Raw genomic sequence first — 26,735 nt, forward strand, 5'->3', positions numbered from 1 at the left:
GACTCTGAGCCTAGGGTGCTGGGATGAGGGGGAGATAATCTCTCTACTACCTCAGAGCATTTCCTCAGCAGGGGAGACATTTGAGGAACAAGAAGCTAGAGCAGATGAGGAGGCTACTCCTCATTTTTAGCTGATAAAGCTGTAATGCCCCTCCACCATCTATGGCTGACTTTAAGCAATTCGAAGACATCATTAGGTGCATGGCAGACTCATTTTTCAGATGCCATTCACAGAGGTCAAGGAGTCTCACAATAACTTTTGTATCTTCCAACTGACAACACTGACCTTCTGATCAATGAGGAGATACTGGATCCCATGAGGACAGTTTGAAAGACTCCAGCAACAGTGCCATCAACTTGCAAAAGGTCTGATAAAGGACTCAGAATTTTTGTTTTTCATCCCTCTCCTAATTTGCTGGTAGTGGAGGCAGTAAATGACCAGGGAAAACTGCATCATGCCAAGGACCAGAAGCGTCTCAGTCTTTTTGAGCGAAAGTCTTATTTATTGGCAACACTGACTTCAGATCACTAATTACCAGGCCAATCACATGAACTACACAAAGTGTAAGCACTTATTGAGAACCTCCCTCTGGAACAAAGAGTAATTTTAAGCTGTCACTGCCGAAGGACAATTATCAGCCCAGACATCTCTCCAAGTGTCCTTGGCTGCTGCAGACACTGACCCATTCTTTCTGATAGCAGTCATGCACAGGGCATCGTGGCTTCAGCTGTCTGGTTTCCCAAGGAGGCCAAAAGTATGGTGAAAAACTTTCCCCTAGGTGGGCTTAATTTGTTTTCAGAGAGAGACTCCAGAGCCAGTCTGCAGTTGCTGGGAATTTATACCCCTGCAATCAAGAGAGAGAGCTTAGTAGTAGATCACACACTGCCTAGAGATCCCACCAGATACATTTCTTCAGGTTCTAAAGACCACTGAACCACCAAGAAAGAAGCTCCGGTTCCAAAGGAAGAGAACCATAAACTTACCTGGTTCAGGTACACAACTAGCTTCATCATCAAAGCACCAGTTTTGATTGGCTGGTTGAGGGTGTGAAGCCTCCTCATTCTAGCCTGCCAGCTACAACAGTTTGCCTGCCTGCCTCCCCCCATTTGGAAGCCAGCTCTCCCATTTCTAACATGCATGGGACTGCACTACCACAGACAAATGGGTTTTGGAGATGGTTACATTGGTCTGTGCCATCCACTTCACCTCCCCCATTCCTCTTCAGGGACCCCTTTCATGAGCTCCTACTAAGAAAGGAAATAAAATTCCTCCTTTGCTTAGGAGCAGTTGTCTGTTCTGGCTCTACATGAGGAATGGTTTCTATGTGAGTTAATTACTCCTACTAAAGAGAAATGAAGGATGGAGACCGATATTTTAGATCTAACATTCCTAAACAAATTTGTGAAGTCCCAAAAATTCAGACTGGTAACTCTGGCAGTGATAATTCTTAGGCTCAGGGGATTGGTTTTCAGTCCTTGGCCTACAAGACACAAATTTCCAAATTGTGGTACACCAGGCTCACAGAACATACTTACATTTTGTGATAGGCCAGAAGCACTTTCGGTACCATGCAAATCTTTTCAGTCCCAACTCCAACCGTTGTCACAAAGGTTCTAGTGGTGGTGGCTGCTCACCTTCGTCTAGTGGCAGCTGTGGTATTCCCATACCTCAAAAGCTGGCTGTTCAAGGGTCAGTCTTATGGGAAAGTGCTGTCAGCCACCCACAGGGCCCTATTACTATTCCTGCAGTTAGGCCTTTAGCTCAGTGTCAAAGTCTGCATTGACCCCTGTGTGGAAAATAAAGTACATAAGGAACATCTTTGGATTTGCTGACTTAAAGGACCTGTCTTCCTGTGCACAGATTCATAACTTTATCAAATGTTAAGAGTAATCAAGTGAACACTGAAACTTCAGTAGGATTCTGTTTGCAGCTTCTGGGTCACATGGCAGCCTGCACCTTCGTCATGCAATGTTACATCTTTGCAGCTTTCAACATGTCTCAGGATAGTCTACTTATGAGACTCAGTTTCAATTTAAACAAATTTCTGTTCCATAACAGGTGAAAGATTCCCTAGACTGGTAGCAGAATCACCACAATGTCAGGACCAACATTTCTTCGGCCAGTATTGATGGCCACCATACTATGGGATGCATTGCTACTTGGATGGAGTGAATATCTGTGTCCATACAGTCCAAGGGACATGGTCACCTCAGGAGACCGTCTCCACATCAACCTGGTGGAACTACAGGCAGTCAGAAATGTCTGTCTCCACCTTCTACCTCTGAGGGAAGTCATCAAAATCTTGATGGACAATGAGGCTTGCATGTTTCCTATTAACCCATGGAGCAGAGCGAGATGCATATCTGTACTGAAATAAAGTTATGGAATTGGGGTATTGCCCATCATATTCACATTTCAACAGTACAACTTCCTGGAATACAAAACATCACGGCCCATGGTCTCAGCAGAGGCCTCTTCGAGGACTCTGAAAGAGAGCGAGACCACTGATCCTAGACGCTATATTCTGAATGTGGAGCTGTCTGGAGGTGGCTTTCTTTGCCTCTTCCACAAATAGGAAGTGTTGTCTGTTTTGTTCGGGGGAGGTGGCCTTTGGCAGATGCCTTTCTCCTTCCTTAGACAAAGGGGCATGTAATTACATATTTTTCTCAACACTTTGGATTCTAAAGGTGAAGAACAAGATCAGGCAGGACAAATGATAGACTATTAGGATAACTATGGCCAAGACAAGCATGGTATAAAACATTACCTGTTTTAATTGTCTCCTTGTTCAGTAATCTTCCATGCTTTACTTATCTTAAGATTCTCTAGCTCAAGGCCTGGTTCTTCAATGGTTCGCTGGCAGACTTGTCCACTTTTTTGGTAGAGGTATAGCAAATGTTGTTAAACAGCAGGAAGGAATTTAAGCATGATTCGTACTTTCAGAACTGAAAAAGATTTTAGCTGTTGTGAATATCCGCAAATTGCACTTGAATTTTCCTTACTTGCATTTATCCTGAATTACCTGCTACAACGGAAGAAAACAGATCTATCAGGTAGCTCAGTTAAGGTTCATCTGACTGCAGTATCAACCTTCCATTCTCCAGTGTGAGGGTTCTTAGTAGTCTCTTCCCCACAACTGTAAGGCTTATTGAAGGACTGGGGAACCTCTTTCCTCAAGTAAAAGACCCTGCTACGGTCTAAGATCTTAATCTAATTCTCCGGTTTCCCATGACCTCCTTTTGAACCTATAGTGACCTGCTCATTATTATACTTATCCATAAAGACAGCCTTTTTAATAGCCATTATATTGGCTTGAAGAATTGGGGAAATTTTGAGGCCTTCATAGTGCATCCTCCCTTTACAGTATTTTCAAGGAGTTTCTGAACTTGTACTGCTCAGATTCCTTCCTGAGTTATCGGATTTTCATCTGAACCAAACCATACATTTTACACCCTCCACCCCCCACTCCCCGCAAACTCTCTGGTCAGGAAGCTTTTCTCCATACTTCTGATGTCCAGAAAAGCACTGGCTTTTTATCTCAATAGGACCAAACTGTTTCAGAAGTCTCCTCAACCATTTGTCGCCATTGCCAACAGATCTAAAGGTTCCACTGTTTCCACCCAGAGACTGTCAAGGTGGATTTGGGGATCTGTTATTGTGTGCTATGAGGTTGCTAATGTCCAGCCTCCTGCTAGGGTTGTAGCCTACTCCCACTAGGTCTCAATCAACATCTATGGCCTTCCTTAAGGATGTTCTGGTCAACTTGAACTCTGTAGGACTGGTATGTGGTCTTCAATACATGCTTTCTCCAAACACTGTGCCTCTTGGTCCATGCCTCTAGAACTGATGTGGCAGTGTAATTCTGTCTTCTGTACTAGATTCTTATCCGAAGCACTCTCCTCCTAGGGATACTGCTCAGTTACCTGAATTGGAGCACCCTTAGGACGCTTTTCAGAGAAGGAAACTTTTTACCCTGTGTAGTGACTGTAATTCTTCAGTATATGTGCCGCCGCCCCCCCCCCCCAATAGGTGCTCCATTACCTGTCGTCCTCCCCTCTATGCTTTGGAGTTTTCTTGTGGGACTTTGTAGCAGAGCAGGAGCTAAGGGGTGGTTCACTCATACAGCCCTATATAGTCTAGGTGTGGGGCACAAGGATGCGTAGGGCAGATGCATAGATTAAACAAGCACTGCTAATGAAATCGCCAGTTGAAGGCACGTGGGCATTTGAGCCCATGGGGGCAGGGGACACACATCTTGAACTACAGTTGTTGCACAGGATGAGTAACCTTTCCTGTAAGTGACTTGTGTAGTCTTAGGTAGGAACTCTGACAGAGGAAGGGATAGATTCCAATTCTCTGGCCAGTAGTCAACTCCCTTAAACACAATACTTTCTCTTCTTGTAGTGCCTTGCCTCATTCAGTACACACCTTCAAATTTCTGCAACAAAGGAAGCTGGATTCCTGCAGATAAGTCTCCTGTAGTACACAACTTTGGTTGATCCCTACAGCAGGTCCATTCTGTGCACTGAATAAAGCTTTGTGCCTGTAGGAAAAATAGTATATAATGATGTAATTGAAGAGTGATATAATAGATATGCATGTGGCGGCTGAATTAAGGTTGCATAGGAAACGTTTGAGTGCTTGACTTTGAAACCTTAATATTCTGTTTAATGTAGGTGTTTTTAATGTATAATATAACTTTGATTGAAAAATGTGTATAAATTTGCATTTTTGTCTGTACTGTAGACTCTAGGCTTCATAGAAAATATTTCTTCCAGTTAGTAAAATTAGCTTATGCTTTTTAAAATCTAATGTACTGTGCTGTTCATTTTTGACATAATTTAATACTTTAAAAGCATTCATTTCTGGATTATTTAAAAGTGTTTTGGCTAATAATAAAGATACAGGACTTCTGAGGGATGGCTGTGTAACTAGTGGCACACTTTCTAAAAACTGGAAACTATCAGCTATTGGTAAACTTGCAAAATACAAGTTGAACAGATTTCTAATTTAGTTAACATTTGTGCTTTTGCTTCTTTTATTAGTACTACTTTTATGAATATGGCTTTGATGAAATAAGACGAAGACCAAGACATGTGTGTCCATATGCTGTTGTTTCATTTGCTTATAAGGATGAAATGGTACAAGTACCAAAGTTTTTGCCCCCATCAAGGTAAGGTAGGATGCACATTTATAAAAAATGTCAGTGTTGAACATGACACTTGTAATCCCTAAAATACTCAGTTTAGCATTACTATCCCCAAACAGTGGTGCTGCGTGCATATTTAAAACTGGGGAAATTGAGGGCTCACTGTTCAGAGCCTTCAAGCCCACTATGAGAAGTGGTGAGTTTTGGTTTGTGCAGCACAGTGACCTGTGCAGAACATAATTCTGTTGCTTTTGTTCCCCTCCTCAAAACCATGCTGCCCAACCAGAGGGGTGTTTCGTTTCTGTAAAAACTCCTTCTAAATTTTACAAAATATTAAAATAAATTTGAAATCTAGTCTTTGTATAAAAATAAATTTAAAAGTAGTTTCATGTATTCTGTCTGACAGCAAATCCCACACCAATGTTTGTGGTCTTACAATAAATATGTTGTTCCACTCTTGTAATAATGAAAAATCTTGTCTGAGCCACACAAACGGGGAAAACCTCCTATTCTACAGAGGAAACAGACTATAGACAAAATGTGTACAAAGTAAATTGAAAAATGGATCCCTTTCAATTACAGTAACTTTTTTGTGGCTTTTGTAACAGAAGTAGTGGTGTCCCTTTTTAAAGTACTGTATGTATATTTGTGCAAATTACTTAAGAATTTGGTAATTCTGTGAAGACAGGAGGCAGAAAGATTGACTTATTCCCACCAAAGGCATTTCTGTACTTGATCTGCCGAAGTTTGAAATTGCTGCCTGCAACTTAAAAGATTTGCATGGGACATGCTTCTAAAAATCCCAGCTTTAATTTCATTTTTCCACCTATAAAATCTGTTTTATAGTAACTTATCCAGTGAGATGAAATGGGGTGCATTTTTTTTCGTTATGGAAGATTGCTGTTGGGTGATTAAAATAGTTGTCATAGAGCATTAGTCAAACTAGAACTCCCTCTCTCCCAACCTGGTACGGAGAAAGGGTTTGTCTAATCCAGAGGTGGGCAAACTACGGCCCGCGGGCCACATCTGGCCCACAGGACCATCCTGCCCAGCCCCTGAGCTCCTGGCCTGGGAGGCTGTCCCCCCTTCCCTGCAGCGGTGCAATGCTCTGAGTGGCGGGGGTGCAGAGCCTGGCCTGACCCGGTACTCTGTGCTGCCAGCCACCAGTGCTCCAGACAGCGTGGTAAGGGAGGGGGGTGTGTTGGATAGAGGGCAGGGAGTTGGATAGGGGTCGGGGAGGGGGGGAACAGGGGTTGAATGGGTGCAGGGGTCGGGGGGGCAGTCAGGAAGGAGGGGTGGGGCGGGGGCCGGTCAGGACAGGGAGCCGTGGGGGTGGATGGGGCAGGGCCTCCCGGGGGGGCTGTTATACCAATAAAATAAAACCAGCAGGATCTTATTAAAGGGAAAAAGGAAAAATACCACATTTATTGTGAATACAGAAAGAATCATAGTAAGCAGTTAGTTATAGTTATAACATTCCATTCAATCTCATATTTATATACACACACACACACACACACACACACACAGAGGTTCTGCAAGGTTGTTATCATAGTTACCAGCCTTAGAGTTGCTCATGCCAAGCCACTGGCCAGGTGGCCTGGACATGAGGAGGGAGCAGGGCCTTGTCAGATGCTCATCTGATGCTCCTGGAAGTTGGTTTGCAGAATCAGACCCCAAAGTTCTCACTTTTTAGAGTCTATTTTTATAGGAATTTCTTCCTATGCCAGTCTATGATTCAGCAACAGCATGAAGCAGCAATTCCCAATCAGCAGATAGCACATTCCTGACGGCTCCAAGATGTTATCTTGTTCTTTGGTTCTCCCACTCTTGAGGCTGTTGGGTGGATTCCAGTCTGCCCTCCGGGGGGTCCTCTGGTTATTTCCACTTGACACCTTCTTCAGACGATGGACACTGGATTCTTAGGCTGGCACCTCCCTGATCATTCAGTTATTATCCACACCAAGCATCCATCCACATACATCCTCTATCTCTATTTTAATCACAATTGTTAATACAGCAAAAGGGCGGGGAGTCTCTGGGTGCTGTTTCTGTTGTTAGAGTATTGCTTTGAGTCTCTCTCTCTCTGTGAATTGCTTTGAGAACAGACTCTGTCTTAGAATGTACTAACACAATTAGCAGCTTGCAAGTTTCACACATAGAGGGAGAGAAACAGTACCAAAAACCAAGAGACCTCTTAATTAGTAATACCCTGGAATTGAAACTATGGGGAATCAAACTCATTTGTGATTTTTAATACAGAACTTCTTTAATATGATCCAACACTGTCAGGAAGGAGAGGAGGTTTGAATGGGGGGTGGTGGGGGGCAGTTAGGGGAGAGAGGTCTGGGGGTGGTCAGGGAGAAGGGGTGGTTCAGGGGGCAGTCAAGAAATGGGGGGGGGGTGTGGATGGGGTGGCAGGGGGCAGTTAGGGGTGGGGAATCCGGGGATGGATGGGGCAGGGGTCCCTGGGGGGCTGTCAGGGAACGGGGGGGTTGGATGGGGCAGGGGTCCCTGGGAGGGGGGAGGGCTGTCAAGGGGTGAGAAGCAGGGAGGTTGGATGGGGGCGGGGGCCAGGCCATGCCTGGCTGTTTGTTTGTTTGTGGAGGCACAGCCTCCCCTAACCAGCTCTCCATACAATTTCAGAAACCCGATGCTGCCCTCAGGCCAAAAAGCTTGCCCACCCTGATCTAATCCCATTCTGTCATGGAATATCCACTTTCTCACTTGGTTGTATGTTCCTCCAAACCTCTATCAGAAGTACAGTACTTTAGGGTTAGAATTGTTGTGAAGAGAGCATCCAGCTTCTCTACTGCTCCTGAAATATGGTGGCTACTAAAATATTCTCTTCTGACTAGTCTAACTGTAACTTCTGTATTGCTTTTAACTGTATCTGTGAAGCTCCTCTGACAGATATGGTTAAAACAGTACTAGTGTGGATGCAGTTATACAGTTATAAAAGGTGCTTAATTGGGATAGCTTATTTCTATAAGTTACACACTGAAGCTATACTGGTATAACGGCATACACGCTGGGGGGTTGTTTGTACTGTTTTAATGATACTGGCATAAAAAATATTGATATGGATAAAGCAGTACAAATACTGTGTGTGTAGGCAAAACCCTTGCTTCACTCTCCTCCTCCTCCCCCCCCCCCCCCCTCCATGGATGTGGGTGCTGCCCCAGGAACTCTAACCTAGGATCAGAGGATACATGATTGCAGTGTTGCTGTCCTGAGAGACTTGCCAACTAATAAAACATCCTAAATCTGAATGTTTGGGTTTTTTTTTTGGTGGGGGTGTGGCAGGGTTAATTGTATATTGAGAGAAGCTTCTGTTTAACTTTGTCTTGTTTTATGTTAGGTCAAACAGCTTTAATACAGACAGGAGCACAGGTAAGGATCAGTTGTACTATAATGCTTGGCTTTATAATAAATGCATGGCATACTTTTTGTCACTTGCTCTATTAGCTTTACCTGTGCTCTATTTGGATAACCTGTTTTGGGTCATTGTAGTTAAAGAGAATAAAGAGTAGATATTAGCTTTGGTGTAATTGATCTCTAAGGGTAAAATACAAACTGATCAGTGTTGATGACATTATGATGTGGCCAGTTAAAGTGGTTTGGGAAGCAGTTGGAACCCAAGGGGTAGTTTTTCCTATTTCATGTTACACTTGAGGCTCAAAATAGTAATACAAGAAAACATGCTGCCTTCCTGCATTTTTTGCACAATTGTATAAAAACTGAAAAAGATCACTAACCATACCTGTGATGGGATTGTGTTGTCTGAGGCAATTTTCCTGCTCTTATTAGCTAAAGTTCTTTGATAATTGATACAAAAAGTTCTTTTGTCATACTAATGAAATCCATAACTAGCAATTGATTTTTCTGTCACTTGACAAAGCACATTTGTTTTACAGTATCCTTAAAATATATGTAAGTAGACAAAGAGCTACAATATTCTAATACTGCAGTGACTATCCAGTAGCACCTCAATTACAGCAGAATTTCAGTTTTCATTTTTAAAAAATGTAGCCCTTTATGGTTTTAGAAAGAAACTTTTGGGTCTGTGATCTGGAGCAGTGCTGCTTTCTGCAGTTTGTAGAGAACAGGAAACCGCTTTAAAGTCTGAACAGTCCCCATTTATTTTAATGGGGGAGTCCACTCTGATGCGTAACCATGAAGTATGTGTCACTGTACCTAGTAGTTTCTCTGCTATCCAGTTCAGCAAAAAAAATCTAGGAGTGAAAATAGGGAAGGGTGGAGAAGATCTAGTAGGTTTGTGAGGTACTGTCTGTATCCCTTGGCACTCCCTTCCCTCTATCCTCAATGCAATAGACAGCTTTCACAAAGTCAGAGTTTAACTGTTGATTGGAGTCAGGTCTGTGTGGCTAAATGCCATCATTCCTAGGCGAAAAAGGATAATGCCCCCCTAAACTCCAGCAGTTATGTATTTTCTGGACATTGTAGAAGGCTGTATCTTCTTTCACTAGGGAACAACTGGAACAGTATCCAGGGATTTCTCCTTGCTATTCTGCCCGAGTGACAACTTTTTATTTCTCTGCTACTCCTGTGCAGAGACTTCATGCTCTCCTGTCTTTGCCTTTTTCTCTTCAGTCTTGTCAACACTGATGTTTGATTGGTTGTTTGCTTGCATCTCTGCTAGTGCAAGCACTGTGTAGACAGGACAAAGCTAACTTTTCCCATCATATTGTCTAGCTCTAGTCTGAGCAAGTAAGACAATGTGGTGGTAAAAATTGCCTGTGCCCTGGCTACTGGTGCTCTTTTCATTGCGAACAGCAGTAGAAAACTTCCCAACACTTAGGCAGGCTGCCTCTATACTTTCTCTTTTGACCCTCTCTCCCTTCAGTCTCTTACTAGTGTACCTTCACTTGAGACAACTGCTTTACTTTTTTTGTTTTTCTCCTCCCTCCCCCCCCCCCCACTCTTATTTTAGATAAGACTAATTACACCTTATGGAGAGGTCAGCTTTTGAATAAAGGGAAGCTTTTATGCCACGCTGCTTTGAAATCTGCAACGCGTCCTTTCCTTCCATGTAAACTGTAAGTATTGATTTGAAAACAAGGTTGAAAAATATTGGTGTTTAAAAACTTTCTTTAGCAGAAACTGGTGAACTCTGGCCAGTTTGTTTTTTAAATTTAATCAAATTTACTAGATAATATTTTCAAGTTACTTAGGAACACAAGTCCAACTTGAGTTTCTAAGTTACTTAAGCACTCTGGAAAATATTTGTCAATTGACACATGCATTTGGTTTAAACAAACACTTTTTTTTTTTTTTAAATGACACAACAGGCTTTTCTCTGCAATTCCTGTTCCACTGGTAGAAAACTTCCCTGACTCCTTTTTGTTTCAAGGAATTAATTTTTAAATGAGTGTATTTAAAAACAAAATCAAACACCCTTCAGTTTTTATTTCATCAATGAGACTAGGACCATGGGGTTAAAGAGAAGTTGATTTTTCCTTTTCTCTTTGATTTCAGTCCTGAGAAGCTTAACGTTGAAACTGTTATGAGCATTGATCACCTAAAGAAGAAAATTGCACCAGCATTGTTCTATAAAGAAACTTATCTAGGGGCAAAAGAAGGTAAACACTTTGTCTTTTTGAACTAAAAATAACATCTGTATATAAACCTGAATTTTTAAGACTTTTTTTTTTTTCGTCCCCTCTAATTTAGTGTGTAAGAGTGGAATGTACTGTAGCCTTTATGAGGTTGTGGAAAAGACCAGGTCTGGAAGTAACTTGGAAGGCTTACTTCAAAAACTAGAGAAAGAGAAATTAGTAAGTAGAACATGTTTTGACTCTTTTTGGGACAAAAAACAAATTCTGTAATATTTCAAGAAAACGGGGAGAATCTCTCTCCTTGTTGGCAACACATCAGACGTAAGAGGATTGTTTTTCAGTGCCAGTGATACATTGGAGCTTGTTACTGTTAGCGAACGAATCTCCTGATCTTTGGTGCATACTTCATACTAGATATACTTTTTTGCTTGAAAACACAGGTTCTTGTTAAACCACTTGGGGACAGAGGATATCTCTTTCTTCTTTCTCCTTGGCAAATGACTTCCCCGTATGGTATGTAATTTTTTAAAATACTTAATGGTCTTTTGAAATATAACTGGCTTCCTCTTAATAAATTACATAATTCTGTTACTTTTTTTTTGTAGAGCACCAAACTGGAAGGTCCCGCATTCTACAGGCATTGTTTCTATTTCAGGAACCTAGAGGTATAGTGACTTCAAGTAAGTCCATTGACTTCTGATTGCCTTCTTTGGTTAGTTATAGTTAATATGCAGTTGAGGTGCTCATCTACAGAGCTTAGTTTTAGGTCAGGGTTGCTGTTCATAATGCATGAGCATGAAAGATCATAGATTGATTTAGATATCAGTGATTGCAGGGCTAGCACTATTAAAAAGCCTTTTTACTCTTTTGTTACTTAGTACAATAGTTCAGTTTGTTCTGTTTTACTTCTATGAAAGGGAGCAATATTTATTTCCACTAAGTTCCAGTAGAACTAGCTATCCATCTGTCCTTGAAGAGTACCTTTTATTGCAATGTATCATTACAGCTACACACTTAAATCATCAATTAGTTTTGACACAGAATGCCCTACAGCTATATTTTGTCCTTTATGTAACGCCATTAATTTGGTTTCTTGAAGTTATGCACTAGGACACAAATCCATGTTCTCAATTCAATAACTGAGCAAACAAAATGTGCAGTGAGATAAGCCTAGGATAATCAGTTATCACTAATACCACTAAAAGGAACTGAACTTAATAGAACTTTAATGGATACATCTGGAATGTAACTTGAATCCACCATTCAGAGTTGAAACTTTTCTGCTTCTAGTATTACTTCGCAACTTGATTTGAAACAGTCCACACATTAATGTAGTCAAAATCCAGCCTTTCCCTTGATTTTACTTTACTTTAACAAAGGAATTAATAATCCAATAACATGGTTCATCTCAGACCAGGGTTCCTACCTCACCCTACACCTTAAATCCCTTCACATTCTAGAGTAGCCTATGTAAATATCAGGGAGCTGAATGACTTGCTTCTATCTTTCAGCTAAGAAAATACCACAGCTAAACACAGTGGGTTCACAGGAGAACGCTATCAGCCTGCTGCACTAAGGGATCTAGTTAGTTCTCCACTACCATATAATATTTTTCATCGTTACTCAAATTGATTTTGTGTTGCCTCCAAAAACATACATGTGCGTCAAAATAACTAATAGAAATGGATCCTTTAATAAAAAATGGTATTTCATAACCCAACATAAAAATGGCCATACTGGGTCAGACCAGTGGTCTATCTAGCTCAGTATCCTGTCTTCTGGCCAATGCCAGATGCTTCAAAGGGAATGAACAGAACAGGACAATTGCCAACTGATCCATCCCCTGTCATTCAGTCCTGCATCTGGCAGTGAAGAGGCTCAGGGACACCCATGTCGTGGGGTTGCATCCCTGACCATTATGGTAAATAGCCATTGAAGAACCTGTCCTCTGTGAACTTGTATAGTTATTTCTTGAACCCAGTTATAGTTTTGGCCTTCACAACATCCCTTTGCAGCGAGTTCCACAGTCAACCTATATGTTGTGTGAAGCAGTACTTCCTTTTTGTTTGTGTGGTTTTTTGTTTGTTTTAAACCTGTTGACTATTAATTTCATTGGGTGACCCCTAGTTCTTGTATTATTATGAATGGGTAAATAACACTTGCTCCACACCATTCATGATTTTTATAGACCTTGATCATATTCCCCCTTAGTCAACTCTACCCCCCCAACCCCTTGTATGGAAGCAGTTCTATAGCCTTAATCATTTTTTGTTGCCCTTCTCTTTACCTTTTTCCATTTCTGATATATCTTTTTTGAGATGGGGTGGCCAGAACTGCATGCAGTAGTCCAAGTGTGGACGTACCATGGATTTCTATAGTGGCATTATAAGACAGTAAATATCTATCCCTTTCCTAATGGTTCCCAACATTGTTAGCTCTTTTGACTGCTGCTTACACGTTGAGCGGATGTTTTCAGAGAACTGTCCACAGTTACTCCCAAGATCTTTCTTGAGTTGTAAAGCTAATTTAGACCCCATCATTTTGCATGTGTAGCTGGGATTTTCTGTTTTGAATTTATCAACATTGAATTTCATCTGTCATTTTGTTGGTGAGCCACCCAGTTTAGTGAGTTCCCATTGTAACTTTTAGCAGTCTGCTTTGAACTTGCATATCTTGAGGAAATTTTTTATCCTTTGCAAACTTTGCCATCTCGCTGTTTATGATTATGTTGAACAGTACAGGTCCCTGTACAGATCTTTGGGGGACCCTGCTGTTTACCTCTCTCCATTCTGAAAATGGACCATTTATTCCTATCTTTTGTTTCCTGTCTTTTAACCAGTTACTGATCCATGAGAGGATCTTCCTCTTATCCCATGACTGTTCAATTTGGTGAGGGACATTCTCAAAGTATTTTTGAAATTTTAAGTGTACTGTATCCACTGGATTACTCCTGTCCACATGTTTGTTTGACCCCCCTCAAAGAATTCTAATAAATTGGTGAAGCAGCTTTTCCCTTCACAAAAGCAGTGTTGACTCTTGCCCAATAAACTCTGTTCATCTATGTGTCTGATAATTCTGTTCTTGACTATAGTTTCAACCAGTTTGCCTAGTACTGAAGTTAAGCTTACCAGCCTATAATGCCAGTATCACTGCTGGAGGCTTTTTTTTTTTTAAATGGTGTCAAATTAGCTATCCTCCAGTCATCTGGTACAGCTGACTTTAAGTGATAAATTACATACCACAGCTAGTAGTTCTTCAATTTCATGTCTGAGTTCCTTCAGAACTCTTGAGTAAATACCATCTGGTCCTAGTGATTTATTACTGTTTAAGGGGGAAAATTTTCCCCCATGTTGAAACTTGTAGGCTCTCTGACTTTCCCTCCCTCCCCAGGACCCATCACCTATTAATATTTATTTTGTACTATCCCATTACCAGCTGGGGACTAAAGCTCCATTGGGCTAGGCACTGTGCATGTGTATGATTAAGACAGAGTATAAATACAATAAATGTTGAGACACAACAGGTAGATATTGACCTCCCTTCTACCTTTTTTGTAACTGAGCCTACTGTAATTAAAGTAATAAGCAATAATTGCTGCACACCACACAATAGATAAAGCTATATTAGAGATGGATTAGTTCCAAAAAGCATTAGAATATTTTTCAGTAAGTGAATTGCAGACAATTTCCCAGAATAATAACTTGGAATTGTTCATCTCTTTCCGGAGAGGAAAAATTTACCTGTCAGGGCTCTTTCCAGAAACCTAAGGAAGATCAGATCTCTTTACAGAAGTTAGGTGTGGTTGAAAATTAAACTGACAAAGAAGAGTTTCACCCTGTGATGGTTGACTTCATCCATTCCATGATAATGGACTAAGAAAGGGCTGGATTTCAACCAGAGCTAGGGAATGTTTGAATCCAGGGTTTAGATTTTGTGTCCATCTCTACTCTCGTGCCTTAGTTTTTTTTATTTATTACAAGTCTTTGACTTGTCAAAGAGTTTGACCTGATGGGTGAAGTCTCCACTTTGTTTCTAATTTAGAAATCTTAATTAGGACTAGTCTTAAGTGATGGTTTGGCAACTTTTACTCTCAAAAAGGAACATGTGAGCACAGGAGCTATGGGTGTGGGAAGCTGTAAGAGTATGAGATACTAAATCAAGAGCGTTGGAAAAAGTTTTCTGGTGAAGTGATTCATCAGTGGCAGACAGGCTGGAAGAAGTTGGTACAGCAGGTGCTGGCATCCAAACTGTGTGCCATGTACTGTGAAAACCTGTCACTTTTTTTTTCTTTTATTCCCCTCTTCATTTGTGTCCTGGCTTCTTTGAACATTTCTAAGACTTGCTTTGAGAACAAACCAAGCACAAAACTAACGGCTGACTGACCTTATGGATTTGAACTTCCAAAGGATTGGGGCATTGCTTGAATAGTTGGAAGAGGGAGGAACGCCTTCATTGCCAGGGTGATGAGAGCAGTATAAAAGTATACATAGAAAGGCAACAAGTGGTGGTGAAGGCCTTTAGTCTGATCATGTCAATCAGACTGTCCATCTTTTTTTTTTTATTATTATTATTTTTTACTTTCAGGAGTGAAAAATAGGGGAGGTGGGGGGAAGTCTTTGCTGTCTTTTTGTAGTGAACAGGATGATCTAGTCATGTTTGATAAATGTCTGTAGCTTTTTTGTAAGTAACTTGATTTTTCCTGAGGTAATCTAAAGACTGGATTTAGATAATCTCGCCATAGGTATAATTGCCAGAAAAATTGAAAGTGTAATAGTTTTAGAAGCCATATATTTTTGTCACAGCTTTCTTAATGATGACTTGTTTTAATCATGGGCTCTCTTTCCTTCCATCACAGCACAAAAAAATGTTCCCTTCACAGCACAGAAAAGTTCAGCTACATCCGTACTGCAGGAAAACCATGAGATTATGCCAAAGCTCATGAAGTTTATTCAGTCACTACACTTCGCTTTAATTCAGTCTCGTAAAGACACTACTGCAGACTTCAATACTGTTGTGGAAAAGCATATAAACGAATATTTGAAGCGAAGCATTAGTGGGTCTAGCAAATATAGGGAGTTTGTATTATACCCTTATGAATCACGGCTGGATGACAGAAAATTTCTGTATCCTGCTCCAAAAAACAAATCCCATATTGACAGTTGCTTGCGTAATTACATCTTTGGTGCTGAAGCCTATCAACTACCTGTTTCTAAAGCAAAAGAATTGATGGAGGGAAATCAGAAAGTTCAGCAGTTCAGTCCCATTTCAGATTATGAAGCCCCAGAAGAAGAAACTGACTTCGCAAATGCAAAAACTGGGAAAAGAAATGGTTCTAAATGCGATGGTGCTGCTGCCAAGCAAAAAACCCCTCATCCTGGGGACTATGATCCTGATAGACTCAAAGAGCTAATTAATTTAATTCAGTGCAAGAAAAAAAATGTAGGTGGAGAATCTGATACAGAAGACACTAGAAACAAAAGTGGACTGAAACGAAGACTACACAGTCACTCTGAAAATCTGAGGAAGCACTTAAAAATGAGTGAATCTTCAGAAATTAGTTGCCAGTATGAAGGTAAGAAACATAATTAATCTAGAACTCACTTTTTAAATAGTAAAATTATATAGAAAACTTGAAATGGAAGTGCTTTAGGCCTTCAGTGCTTAAGACCATTGGAATAACTTTGTTGCTTAGTGCTGTTCTCTTTATGCACAGTTCCTTCATTCATAAATAAAGGGATGATTGTCATTGGACACCTTTATAAATATATATAACCTCCTTCTAGTAGCCAAGAGCACAAGCAACTCCCATTGATTTCCACAGAAGCTGCTGCTGCTCTGCAGGTCTAGAAATAAGACCAGTGGCTTGCTTATAAAAGGATATATTTTGGAGGCTGTAGATACCCACACGTTCTGTGCATTTAGGGTCTTGATACAGATTTTTGGTATCCTAATATTTTTCTGTAGAATTTAATATTTTAAATAATTGTGTGTAGCCCTTTATGGTTCTAGTGTGGTGTAGTAGTCTCCCTGAATGTGCAGACAAACTGAAACAGTAGCTTGGAGAGGCAAGCACTGCTGTCATGCCTCTTGATGGTGTTTAAAACACTGGAATTCAATATAACTGACACCAGCACTGCTAACTATTTAATTTATCTTGGCAGAAGCGTAACTAATGCTCTTATCCAGTGTTGGTGAATGTTGCATTTCTTGAAAGAATGTTAACTAGAAATAAGCTTGAAATTAATTATTACATTCATGGGTTCTGTTTTTATTGTCCCCACACACCTAAAACAAAAAATGAGCATAGGGCACTTTTCTCTTCACCTTTTACTGCCTCGGCACAAGATAATAGATCACAGTTCTGCTAAAAAGGCTTTGATTCCTGGAGAGTGCTGCAATGTCTTATTTTTACCTTTTTCTAAAAAAAAAAAGCACACCTCTTGGCCTGCTGTGCGCACATGCACTTTCTACAGCAATTGAAGTAGCTCACTGAAATAGGGCTGATAAGATCTGGGGGTAGACTTACAGCCCTAGGAAATTGCTGTCCTCTCGCTTCCCTTATCCCCCCAGATTAGTCCAAATTTTCTCTGCATGTGAACTATGCAAATTTACTTTAGAGCCTGGGAGGATGTTTAGAAAGATGAATTGGTATTAAATGGCTTTTTTTTCCCCTCCCTTTCCCTCTAAAGGAGGAAGAACCTCAGAATCTCCACAGTCTGTTTTCTCAATAATTACTGGTCTTGGTGGACATGATACTGACTTGAGACAACAAGATGTATCAGACCCTGCAGTTACAGACACACATGGTCTCATTAAGTTGCTCTTAGAAACACTAGCTAGTGCAGGACACTTGGATTCATCATTGGCACGGTCTGTTAACCAAGCTTTAGGATTGGACACTGATGAAATGGAGAATTTAAGGCAAAAACATGAATATGAATCAATTCCAGCACAGGATAAGGAAGAACATGTGCTTCCTAATATTGCACAAACTGAAAATGTAAACTTTAAGGATCCACATAGCCCAGTGATGTTGGAAACTGAAGCAACATGCTTAGCCTATCCTACGGATGTTGACCTAAGGCTTTCTGCTAGTGAAGTAGGCATTGACCACACGCTGCGTATAAAAGTAAGTATCTTCAAGGGAAAAATCCAGTATTACTAGGATGCTGATTAATACAGTTGTGAAAATTTCTTAATCATTTAGTTCCTATAAATTGTATGCAAGACTTCTGTTCTTAGGCATTTGTTTCTCCACATCTTGGAGCTTTTATATTTCCCAGGAGCTATACTGAAAAGTCAAGTTTTCTGTATGCTAACTTATCCTTTTTTTTGGATACTTGCTCCCAGCTATTAGGCCCATTCCTCTCCTTTCAAAAAATAACTAAAGAGAACCTTGAAGATGAGACATACCTGTAGTCTCAATCTGTTCTGGCTGAGTTTTTCAACATGCTTGTAGGGAAGCTCCAATAATATACAATAAAATTGCTGCTGTTCCTTTGCTTAAGCAGGTAGCTGCCTGTTTATAGACTTGTCTTTTTGGTATCTTTTTCACCCTACGTAGGAACCCACCATCACTAACAATCCTCCTTTCTACCTCTTGCAGGGATCAGACATTTTTATTCAGCCTCTTAGATGATTCATGGTGGTGTGGCTTCTCTGTGGAGTATCAGGGGTTGTATTTTATGGGAGCAGGCATGGTAATGATTATATAATGGGTCCCATGTGCCCCTCCTGCTTAGTCACCTCTTTTCTCTCCAGAGAATGGAGAGATCCACTGTGGTCAACCCTCTACTACCATCCCCTTGGGATGGCATTGGATCCTGCTGGGATGAGGCCTGCTACACTTGGAAGCACAGTAAGGAGAGGCTGGGAGCCCAAGTTCCTAGATCCAGCTGGGAAGGGTATTGTGCAGTCCTTAACCGCTGCCTTCCAAAATTTTAAACACAAAGGATCTTTCTTCTCCTGGTTTAGTCCTGCGGTCAGTTTTCTGTGGGCAGGTTAATGTGCTCCCCAGTCAGATGTATCCAGTTCTAGTGTCCACAGTTCAATAAGAAGGTTCATAAATTGAGGAGGGTTCAGAGAAGAGCCATGAGATTGATTAAAGGATTAGAAAACATGCCTTGTAGTGATAGACTCAAGGAGCTCAGTCTAGTTATCTTAACAAAGAGAACATGAAAGGTTGACTTGATTAGTCTCTAAGTACCTACATGGGGAATAAATATTTGATAATGGGCTCTTCAGTCTAGCAGAGACAGGTATAACACTATCCAATGGCTGGAAGTTGAAGTTGGACACATTCAAAATAAGATGTATGGAGATAAGACTTCAGGGACATGAGAAATTCAGGATCTGAGGCCAGATCTACGCTATAAACTTATATCTGGGTAACTACATCGCTCAGGGGTGTTAGCGACAGTTATACTGACCAGATCCTTGGTACAGACCGCATTGTGTTAGTAGGAGGGCTCCTCCTGTCAACATAGTTGCCACCTCTCGTGGAGGTGAATTAACTATGCTGATGGGAGAAGCTCTCCCGTTGGCGTAGTGTCATCTTTTCTAAAACACTGCAGCAGCGTTGCACTGCTTCGAGGGTAGACCTTCCCTCAGTTTTCTCATCTGTTTTATGTTCTGACCCCTGGAAAGAGTCATCCATTTCCTATTCAGTTACTGCTAGAGCATGGGTTCTCAGACTGGGGGTTGAGCCCACTCGGGGTCACGAGGTTATTACATGGGGGATTGCAAACTGTCAGCCTCCACCCCAAATCCCGCTTTGCCTCCTGCATTTATAATAGTGTTAAATTAAAAACACTCTTAAATATATTTATAAGGGGGGGGTCACACTCAGAGGCTTTTTATAGGAAAGGGGTCACCAGTACAAAAGTTTGAGAACCACTGTGCTAGAGGGATTCAAGTATATATTAAGGAAGCATGTATAGTGGATGGATTTCCATGTCTTAATGCGATTAAGCATGGCATTTTTCAAAATGGTTCGGCATTGGCCTGGCTCTGCCCCCATTGAAGTCAGTGTGGGGAAAAACTGCCATTGATTTCAGTGGGGCAGAGTTAGGCCAGTGCTAAGCTCTTTAAAATCTCACCCTAGAACTCTCTAGGCCCAGGTGGTCATATTTTGGGGGAGAGAATCTGAGCAGCCTGTAAGTGGCCCATACATACTTCCCTACACCATTATTGTGTGAATGTTGGAATTTCCTCTCAGTACAGCTTTTGACTGTAGAGTCCTGAGAGCTCCAGTCCAAGGATCTCCTAGTTAGGTTTCCCAGATAAATTCTTCCATGGTCTAGGTCAGTGGCTCTCAAACTTTTGTACTGGTGACCCCTTTCACATAACAAGTCTCTGAGTGCGACCACCTCCTTATAAATTAAAAACACTTTTTTAAAATATATTTAACACCATTATAAATGCTGGAGGCAAAGCAGGGTTTGGGGTGGAGGTTGACAACTCATGGACCCCCCCCATGTAATAACCTCATGACCACTTAAGGGGTCCTGACCCCCAGTTTGAGAACCCCTTGGTCTAGGTAATTAGGTATTACCCAGCTCCTAGGTTATTGGAGCTCCCTGAGTAGAAAAAGGAATTTTGGTCCTATTTGTAAATAACACTTTTATGTAAGCAGTTCTGACAATCTGGAATCTGTTTGCAATGGTATTGTAGCTGTGTGGGTCCCAGGATATAAGAGACACGTGGGTGAGGTAATATGTTCTTCTAGACCAACTTCAGTTGGTGGAAGAGACCATAAGCTTTCGAACTTCATAGAGCTCAACTTCAGGTCTGCAAAAGGAAACCGGAGTGTTACTTAAATGCAAGGTGGGAAACGTTAAGCATAAGGGTTTAAAGCTGTGCAAGAAACTACTTAAAATCAAGTGGGCAGTTAAAACCTCTGAAGCTGTAGGACAAAGGAGGGTTAGTGGGTTACAAATTTGTGTAATGAGCACAAAAATAGTCTCTATGGAGACCATGATTTTTAGGCGACATCTACATTAGCAACTGAACTACACAACTTTTTGTCTTTCAGGGGTATTACCCACACACAAACCAAAAGACAGTTTTGCAGACGACGAGCACCGGTGTGAACGCTTTGCACAGCTAACTCTGCTCATTGTGGGGTGGAAGTTTCTTTTTATTGGCAGGAGAGCCCACAAACAGGGGCTACACTGTGTGCCTTTTAACAGCACAGCTGTAGCAACACAGCTGTGTAGCTAAAAACTGTGTAGTGTAGACATAGTCTTCATGTCTAGCAGAGTTATGAATTTTAGTTTGCAGGCTTGTCTTTTGAAGGTGTTGTGCAGATTTCTTTTGAGGATGTGTACTGATAGGGTGGGATAGCTTTGTGAAAAATGTTGGTCACAGGTGATAAGATTGTGTGGTTTTGTCTTTTTAAATCATTTTTCTGTGTAGGGCTCATTAAGAGTGAACCCCACAGAACACGCCTTTCCCAGATTCATTTGTCCGATTCATATGCCTATCGCAACATGTGGTGTATCTCATTCAGTACATCAAATGGCCGAACAACTACTGTGTTGGTGAAACCAAATAATCACTACTCTCTTGAACGAATTCACCCAGCTTGTCTCAACCTGGAATCTAGCTAGGAATCCTACTGATTCTATAAATTTGGAGTTAAATTCTGAAAGTTATCAACTGGTTGAGGGAGGTGTGCCTCTTCTGCCTTGGCTGTCAGCTGACTGAAGCTGCCTGGTTAAGGAAAGGAAGAGAGAAATCCACTTACAGATAGTTCCAAATGCTTGAAACAAGAGCAGGGGAAAAGGCCATCTAGCAAATGCGCCTAAAACGGCGTTTTGAATTCCTATGGGAAAGACACTGTTTTTTGTCACTTCAGAAACTTTGATCTGTCATCAAGGATAGAAATGCTTACGGTGAATATTTCTGCCTGTGTTCAGATTTGATTAACTTAAATGCAAAAATTCCATTAGATTGATATCTACATTCCTACTATTGTTGAGATGGCAAAGGTTAATACCTATGTTAAGGATATATCATAGTCTTGAACTGAGATTTTTTTTTTTTTTTAAAGGAACCAAGTACTGGAAGTGTTAGTAGCTTTGATGACTATAGCCCGTGTCCTAGCACTCCTATTGAACATGCTTATCGCAGGCAACATTCTAGTTCAAATAATAATATAGGAGAGGTTGGAATACACTGGAAGCTGATTCCAATTACAGGTAAGACATACTACTAACTTTTATGCTGCCCTAAAATGTAAAAGAACCAGTTTTCTAAAGGTCTCATCTTTCATAGATCCCACTCTTGGGTCACTATATGTAGAGTTTTTTGTTTTTAATATTTGATTATTACAGAAAAAGGCTGAACTATAAGACCCCAGGGATCAAATTCTGCTGTGTTTATACCCATGAAACATCCCATTCTCTTTACTGGGCATGCTTAGCTGTAACAGAGACCAGATTTTAACCTCTTGGATGTGATGAATAAATAGGAATAGCTTTGGTAATATACTGACACATAGTGTAGCTGTCTAGAATTGTGGTCTTCATATTCAGTCATTTGCTTGAATTTGTATCTCACAAGATGTATCAGACTAAAAACAAAGTTGAAGTTGTCACTTTGGTAATGATGGCACACTTTTTACTTGCAAAATTAAAGAGGCTGATATTATGGGGTTCAACATAGAAATCCTTTAAGGTTACAGTTGACCTTACTTGAAGAAGAGTCCCTTTTTCACCAAATCAAACTATCCTACTAAAAGTACTTCAGAGTCTTTTTTCATCTTTGACCATAAGAATGAAACCCATTTTTCTCAGAGAATCTTCTTTAAAGAACCTTCTCATCCTACCTCTTGATGACTGAGTCGACAGTATTAAGTCCCTGAGAAACTTAAGTGTTGGCTTGAGGGGTGTGGGTGATGGGATAGAAGAGGTGAGAAGTCAAGAGCCATACATGCATCTGAGGCTGGGCACTGAGCCCCTTCTCTGCGCGTGTGCATTACCCCCTCCCCCCCTTCCCTTGTCACTGTCCCAAATATGATGTATTAACTGCCATACCCCACAAGTAAAAACTATTGGTTCCTGCTCATCTTCTAAGAATCCTGCAGTGGTGGCTGTAGGTGGAACTGGATTGGCCTTACCAAAGGGCACTGAGACCATTTTAATACCCATCTTCTTGGTTTTTATTTCCACAAACTTCTTTGTAAGCTTTTGAATTAGATAGTATAGCTTGGATATCTGACCTTTCGCAGTTTAAGCCCCGAAGGACATCAGTACCCATTCAGTGCTTTGCCTGGAAACAATTACTATGTGTGCTGACACCACATGGTTGTGGAAGTAGCAATGGCAAGGAATGTGATTAGGCAGCTCAAACTATAGTTTATCATAAATGCTGGATGTGGGCATTCTTATGAGGATTTGCCAGTTGGCTGTTACACAGTGTATAGTAGTCTACGAGGTTTCAGTATTATGCCAAGTGTTTTTTTTATCTGAACCATGCAATTCTCTGTGAAGTATTCTCTTGGCTAAAAAAAGAAGGAATATCCCTGATCACCAGAGATGAAGGAGGTGGTGTGTTTTTAAATTAATAGACGTCACCAGTGTTACAAACTCTAGGGGGTTAACTTTCAAGTTAACTCTTACTGTATTTATATACTGATTAGTTCTATAACACAATTAGTTTGAGAGGTGCTAGAAAGTATCTATCGAGAAACTCTACAAATGCTAACTGCTGCTCTCCCTCAGGAGGGGCAGGAAGAGATCCAGAGGATCAACTGGAAAAACATGGAGATAACCAAACAGGTGAGAAGGATGGCTGCGCTTTTTTTTTTTTTCCCATATGCCACTACTTCCCAATTTATAGTTTCTTCTGGTATTGCCATTGAATTAATGGAATTGATTCACTAGAGTGACCCAAGAATGTTAAAGGAGAATTAGAACAGTCTTAAGATTTCAGGCTTTTCTGTCAGTTATTTGATTCTATCAAGCATACCTTCCTGAAAATGTAATAGCGTCAAGGAGCCTTTGAATTTCCTTTTAGGGATTTAAGATCTTTTAAATAGCATCACGTACAATAAGCTTGTCTGCCTCTATATAATAGACTGCATCTGATGGTTTGTGGGTTTCTTTATTTTTGTGGTGGAGAGATGGTTGTGGAAGGAAAGCATAGGCCCCAGGGAAAGCAACTTCAGTTTTTCGCTATTTTCTCAATTGTAAGGAGATAAATTAATGATTGATCTCTTGCTATCAGTTTATAAATAGTAAGGTTAAAAAAAAAATCAAAATTGAAAATTGCTACTTTTCATTTTCAGTCCTCTATCATGGTTGTGAGGAATGACAAAGTCCTGATTTTTTAAAGTAGTAAATTCTTTGCTTTTTGTTGCATGATGCTTTCCAGTCCTTGTCACTGAAAAAACTTACTATTGCCTTTTAGTTACCTAACTTACATGGATATTTTGTGTTGCTGAGCACTGGGTAATCTTCCATGTCTTAATTGCTACATAATCCAAACTTCACAATAGGCTGGAAATAAACCTGGGTTTCAGTTTTAGCAATCCGCTTTCTTGCTTATGATCACTTTGTCCTAACCAGAACCTAGTTTTATTCCTTAAATTAAAAGTTCATCTTGAATCTCCAGAAATTCAATCCAACTTGGTTCTTGCTTGCTTTTCCCTGTTACCTTGTACAAGAAGGCTAGTGGGATAGTAGATCTTAAAAATGATAGCTTTTAATGCTATTCATCTTGCACCCTAAGCTATTAAATGTTCTGGGATATTTTCCTTTGGCATGCACTACTTGAACTACTGATATTTTTAAAATAAACTCATCAAAACAGTGTCTCTTCCTTTTGTCGTTCTAGAATGACATCTTTCTGCAGCATTGCAGAATCTTGCTGTAAAGCAACAAGAATAGCTAGTTCTTTTTTAAAAAAAAGCTGGTATTTTTCTACAAACTAACTGGACAGACCAAATTAAAGTAGGAAGTCAGATATTTGAACAGGAACAAACGCTGGAAGTTATTTGCTCAGTATACCTGTTCGACAATTTCTGTTCGTGCCTACACAGTTAGTTTCTCCTGAGTGTTTGTGACCCAATGGTGTAGATATGTGAAGGATGCCACCTTCAGAGAGTGCTCATTAAAAGTAATGTCCCCCGTCCCCCCGGCCCCCCTGTAAAGTGGCTGAAAATGCTTTGAGTTTAAAATTCTGACCCCGAAGGTTACCTTTGCATTGTAGTTTGCATTTCTGCTGTAGTTGTTAACGAGCCTTTGCAAGCAATGATGCTTTTCTTTGTTACATAAGGAATACTATCAGGTTTTGGGGTTTTTTGTAAATAGTTTCTCTTGTCAACAAACCTGAATAGCAACTTAAAGTTCTACATGTTCAGATAGCCTTATGTTGAAAGGCAGGATCTGTCATGTGTGGGTTTTTTTGTTTTTTAAATGCACTGAACTTTTCTCTTGCAAAACAACTAAGTTGATCTTTCAGGTGGTTGTGATGTCTCAAATTAGTGATAAATCTTGTAGCATCTCTCTCAATGATTTTCATATTTTGGTTTTGGAAACTTCACCATGTTCTACATAGTGAAGTATGGCGGGGGGGTCCATAATAAAAATTTCGTTCCTAATAATCTGTATTTAAGGATGTAACTGAATAGTAATATGTCCTATTGAAAATTTAGAAAGTGGTAAAATTTATAGTATTGTTAGTTTAATGTGATTCAGAAGTATATGAAAAGATTATAGTACCATATATTTCTGGGTACAAAGATAAAATAGTTTTGTGAAAGTGCCATTTTTGATAAGCAGCTTGACACAAATGAAATGCACAACTAAGAACATATTGCCTGCAATTCACACTAGGGCAAACTAGGTTTAAAATCCTAACATTGTGTAGGCGACGGTGGCTACAGTGCTGCTACATTCTGGTAACTTTTTGCTGCTGGAAAAGTCTTCAGGGGGAGGAGGGGAAGGGAGTATATTTTTAAAATGACTCTTAAAAATATTCATGTAGCAGTGACTTCTAGATTCAGATGCACTCTGAATACCGGTGTATTGGTTCTGAGAGTCAAGCTCTGTTCTCTTTTTTGCATAATCCCCAAAATAAAGATTCTACAGGTCATCTTTAGACCCTCAGTTGCACCTAGGCAACCCAGTTGCCTTCAGTTGTAATTGCTTGGAACTTAATTTGAGAAGAGAAGAAATAAGAGTCTGGCACAAAGGAATAGAATCTGTTCACTTCTGCTTGGCTTTGCATAGATAACAGGATTTTAAAATCCTGAAACAAATCTTATTTTTATCACTAAATTAGATTGGTATCCTGTTAAGCACACAAACAGGTATATTTTGTTTTTTGTACTTACTAGTAAAAGTATAATTGCACTTTAAAGGGATAAGAATTTAAGACATTCTTACATAATTTTAGGTTTCAGAGTAACAGCTGTGTTAGTCTATTCACAAAAAGAAAAGGAGTACTTGTGGCACATGAGAGACTAACTAGTTTATTTGAGCATAAGCTTTTGTGAGCTACAGCTCACTTCATCGGATGCAAGTGAGCTGTAGCTCACGAAAGCTTATGCTCAAATAAATTGGTTAGTCTCTAAGGTGCCAAAAGTACTCCCCTTCTTTTTACATAATTTTGGATACCATTTCTACTCCACAGATGACACGTCTCTTCCCTTATCCCCAAACCAGATTTAGTGATTTTACAATCTCATTTTCTACCCCCACTTTTTTTTTTAATGGTTTTTCTCTCATGGTGCTGTTAGAAAGTCCCACACAAACCGAAGAGGAAACTGATAGCAATTTCAGCTTTTCCCAGATACTACTACACAAAGTGCTGTCAAAAGCACAAAGTAAAAACCTTTGTTTGCAGATTTGGCAAAGAGGCAATGGATTGAATGTGCTTGGGGACGGAACTAACCATATCTAGAAATGATCTTTGTCAGGCTTGGAATAATGCAGTGAAACTTTTCCACATCTGTGTAGTGTTACCTGGTCTGTAAATAAATGGAGGGCTTCTGTTACTGC

At 40.3% G+C, this 26,735-nt stretch overlaps 2 protein-coding genes across 14 annotated transcripts in view; one reads left to right on the forward strand and one right to left on the reverse strand.

Moving 5' to 3' along the window:
* TASOR (transcription activation suppressor) overlaps positions 1–26,735 on the forward strand; it is a 55,426-nt gene that overhangs the window by 16,108 nt on the left and 12,583 nt on the right. For 6 of the 9 annotated variants that reach the window (XR_013346696.1, XM_077822540.1, XM_077822536.1 and 3 more), the window contains exons 7-17: positions 5,046–5,173; positions 8,511–8,542; positions 10,104–10,209; positions 10,649–10,752; positions 10,844–10,947; positions 11,169–11,241; positions 11,334–11,408; positions 15,584–16,300; positions 17,418–17,857; positions 21,782–21,929; positions 23,454–23,510. Coding sequence is in view for 8 of the 9 variants with exons in the window: in XM_077822540.1 (XP_077678666.1) it covers positions 5,046–5,173; positions 8,511–8,542; positions 10,104–10,209; positions 10,649–10,752; positions 10,844–10,947; positions 11,169–11,241; positions 11,334–11,408; positions 15,584–16,300; positions 17,418–17,857; positions 21,782–21,929; positions 23,454–23,510 (1,984 nt within the window). In the remaining variant the exon portion in view is untranslated. The remainder of the gene's footprint in view (positions 1–5,045; positions 5,174–8,510; positions 8,543–10,103; positions 10,210–10,648; positions 10,753–10,843; positions 10,948–11,168; positions 11,242–11,333; positions 11,409–15,583; positions 16,301–17,417; positions 17,858–21,781; positions 21,930–23,453; positions 23,511–26,735) is intronic. The other 3 variants (XM_077822537.1, XM_077822539.1, XM_077822544.1) reach the window with 1 other exon arrangement.
* The window catches only part of CCDC66 (coiled-coil domain containing 66), a 98,371-nt gene that overhangs the window by 10,274 nt on the left and 61,362 nt on the right, over positions 1–26,735 (reverse strand). For 4 of the 5 annotated variants that reach the window (XR_013346700.1, XR_013346698.1, XR_013346697.1 and 1 more), the window contains 3 exons: positions 4,429–4,543; positions 1,536–2,945; positions 286–844 (listed from right to left, as the gene is read on the reverse strand). The gene's annotated coding sequence lies outside the window, so the exon portion shown is untranslated. Of the gene's footprint in view, positions 1–285; positions 845–1,535; positions 2,946–4,428; positions 4,544–20,326; positions 20,518–26,735 lie in introns of those variants that run through there. The other variant, XM_077822545.1, reaches the window with a different exon arrangement.

The sequence above is a fragment of the Eretmochelys imbricata genome, chromosome 7 (assembly GCF_965152235.1).
Source record: "Eretmochelys imbricata isolate rEreImb1 chromosome 7, rEreImb1.hap1, whole genome shotgun sequence".
Taxonomy (NCBI): Eukaryota; Metazoa; Chordata; order Testudines; family Cheloniidae; genus Eretmochelys; species Eretmochelys imbricata.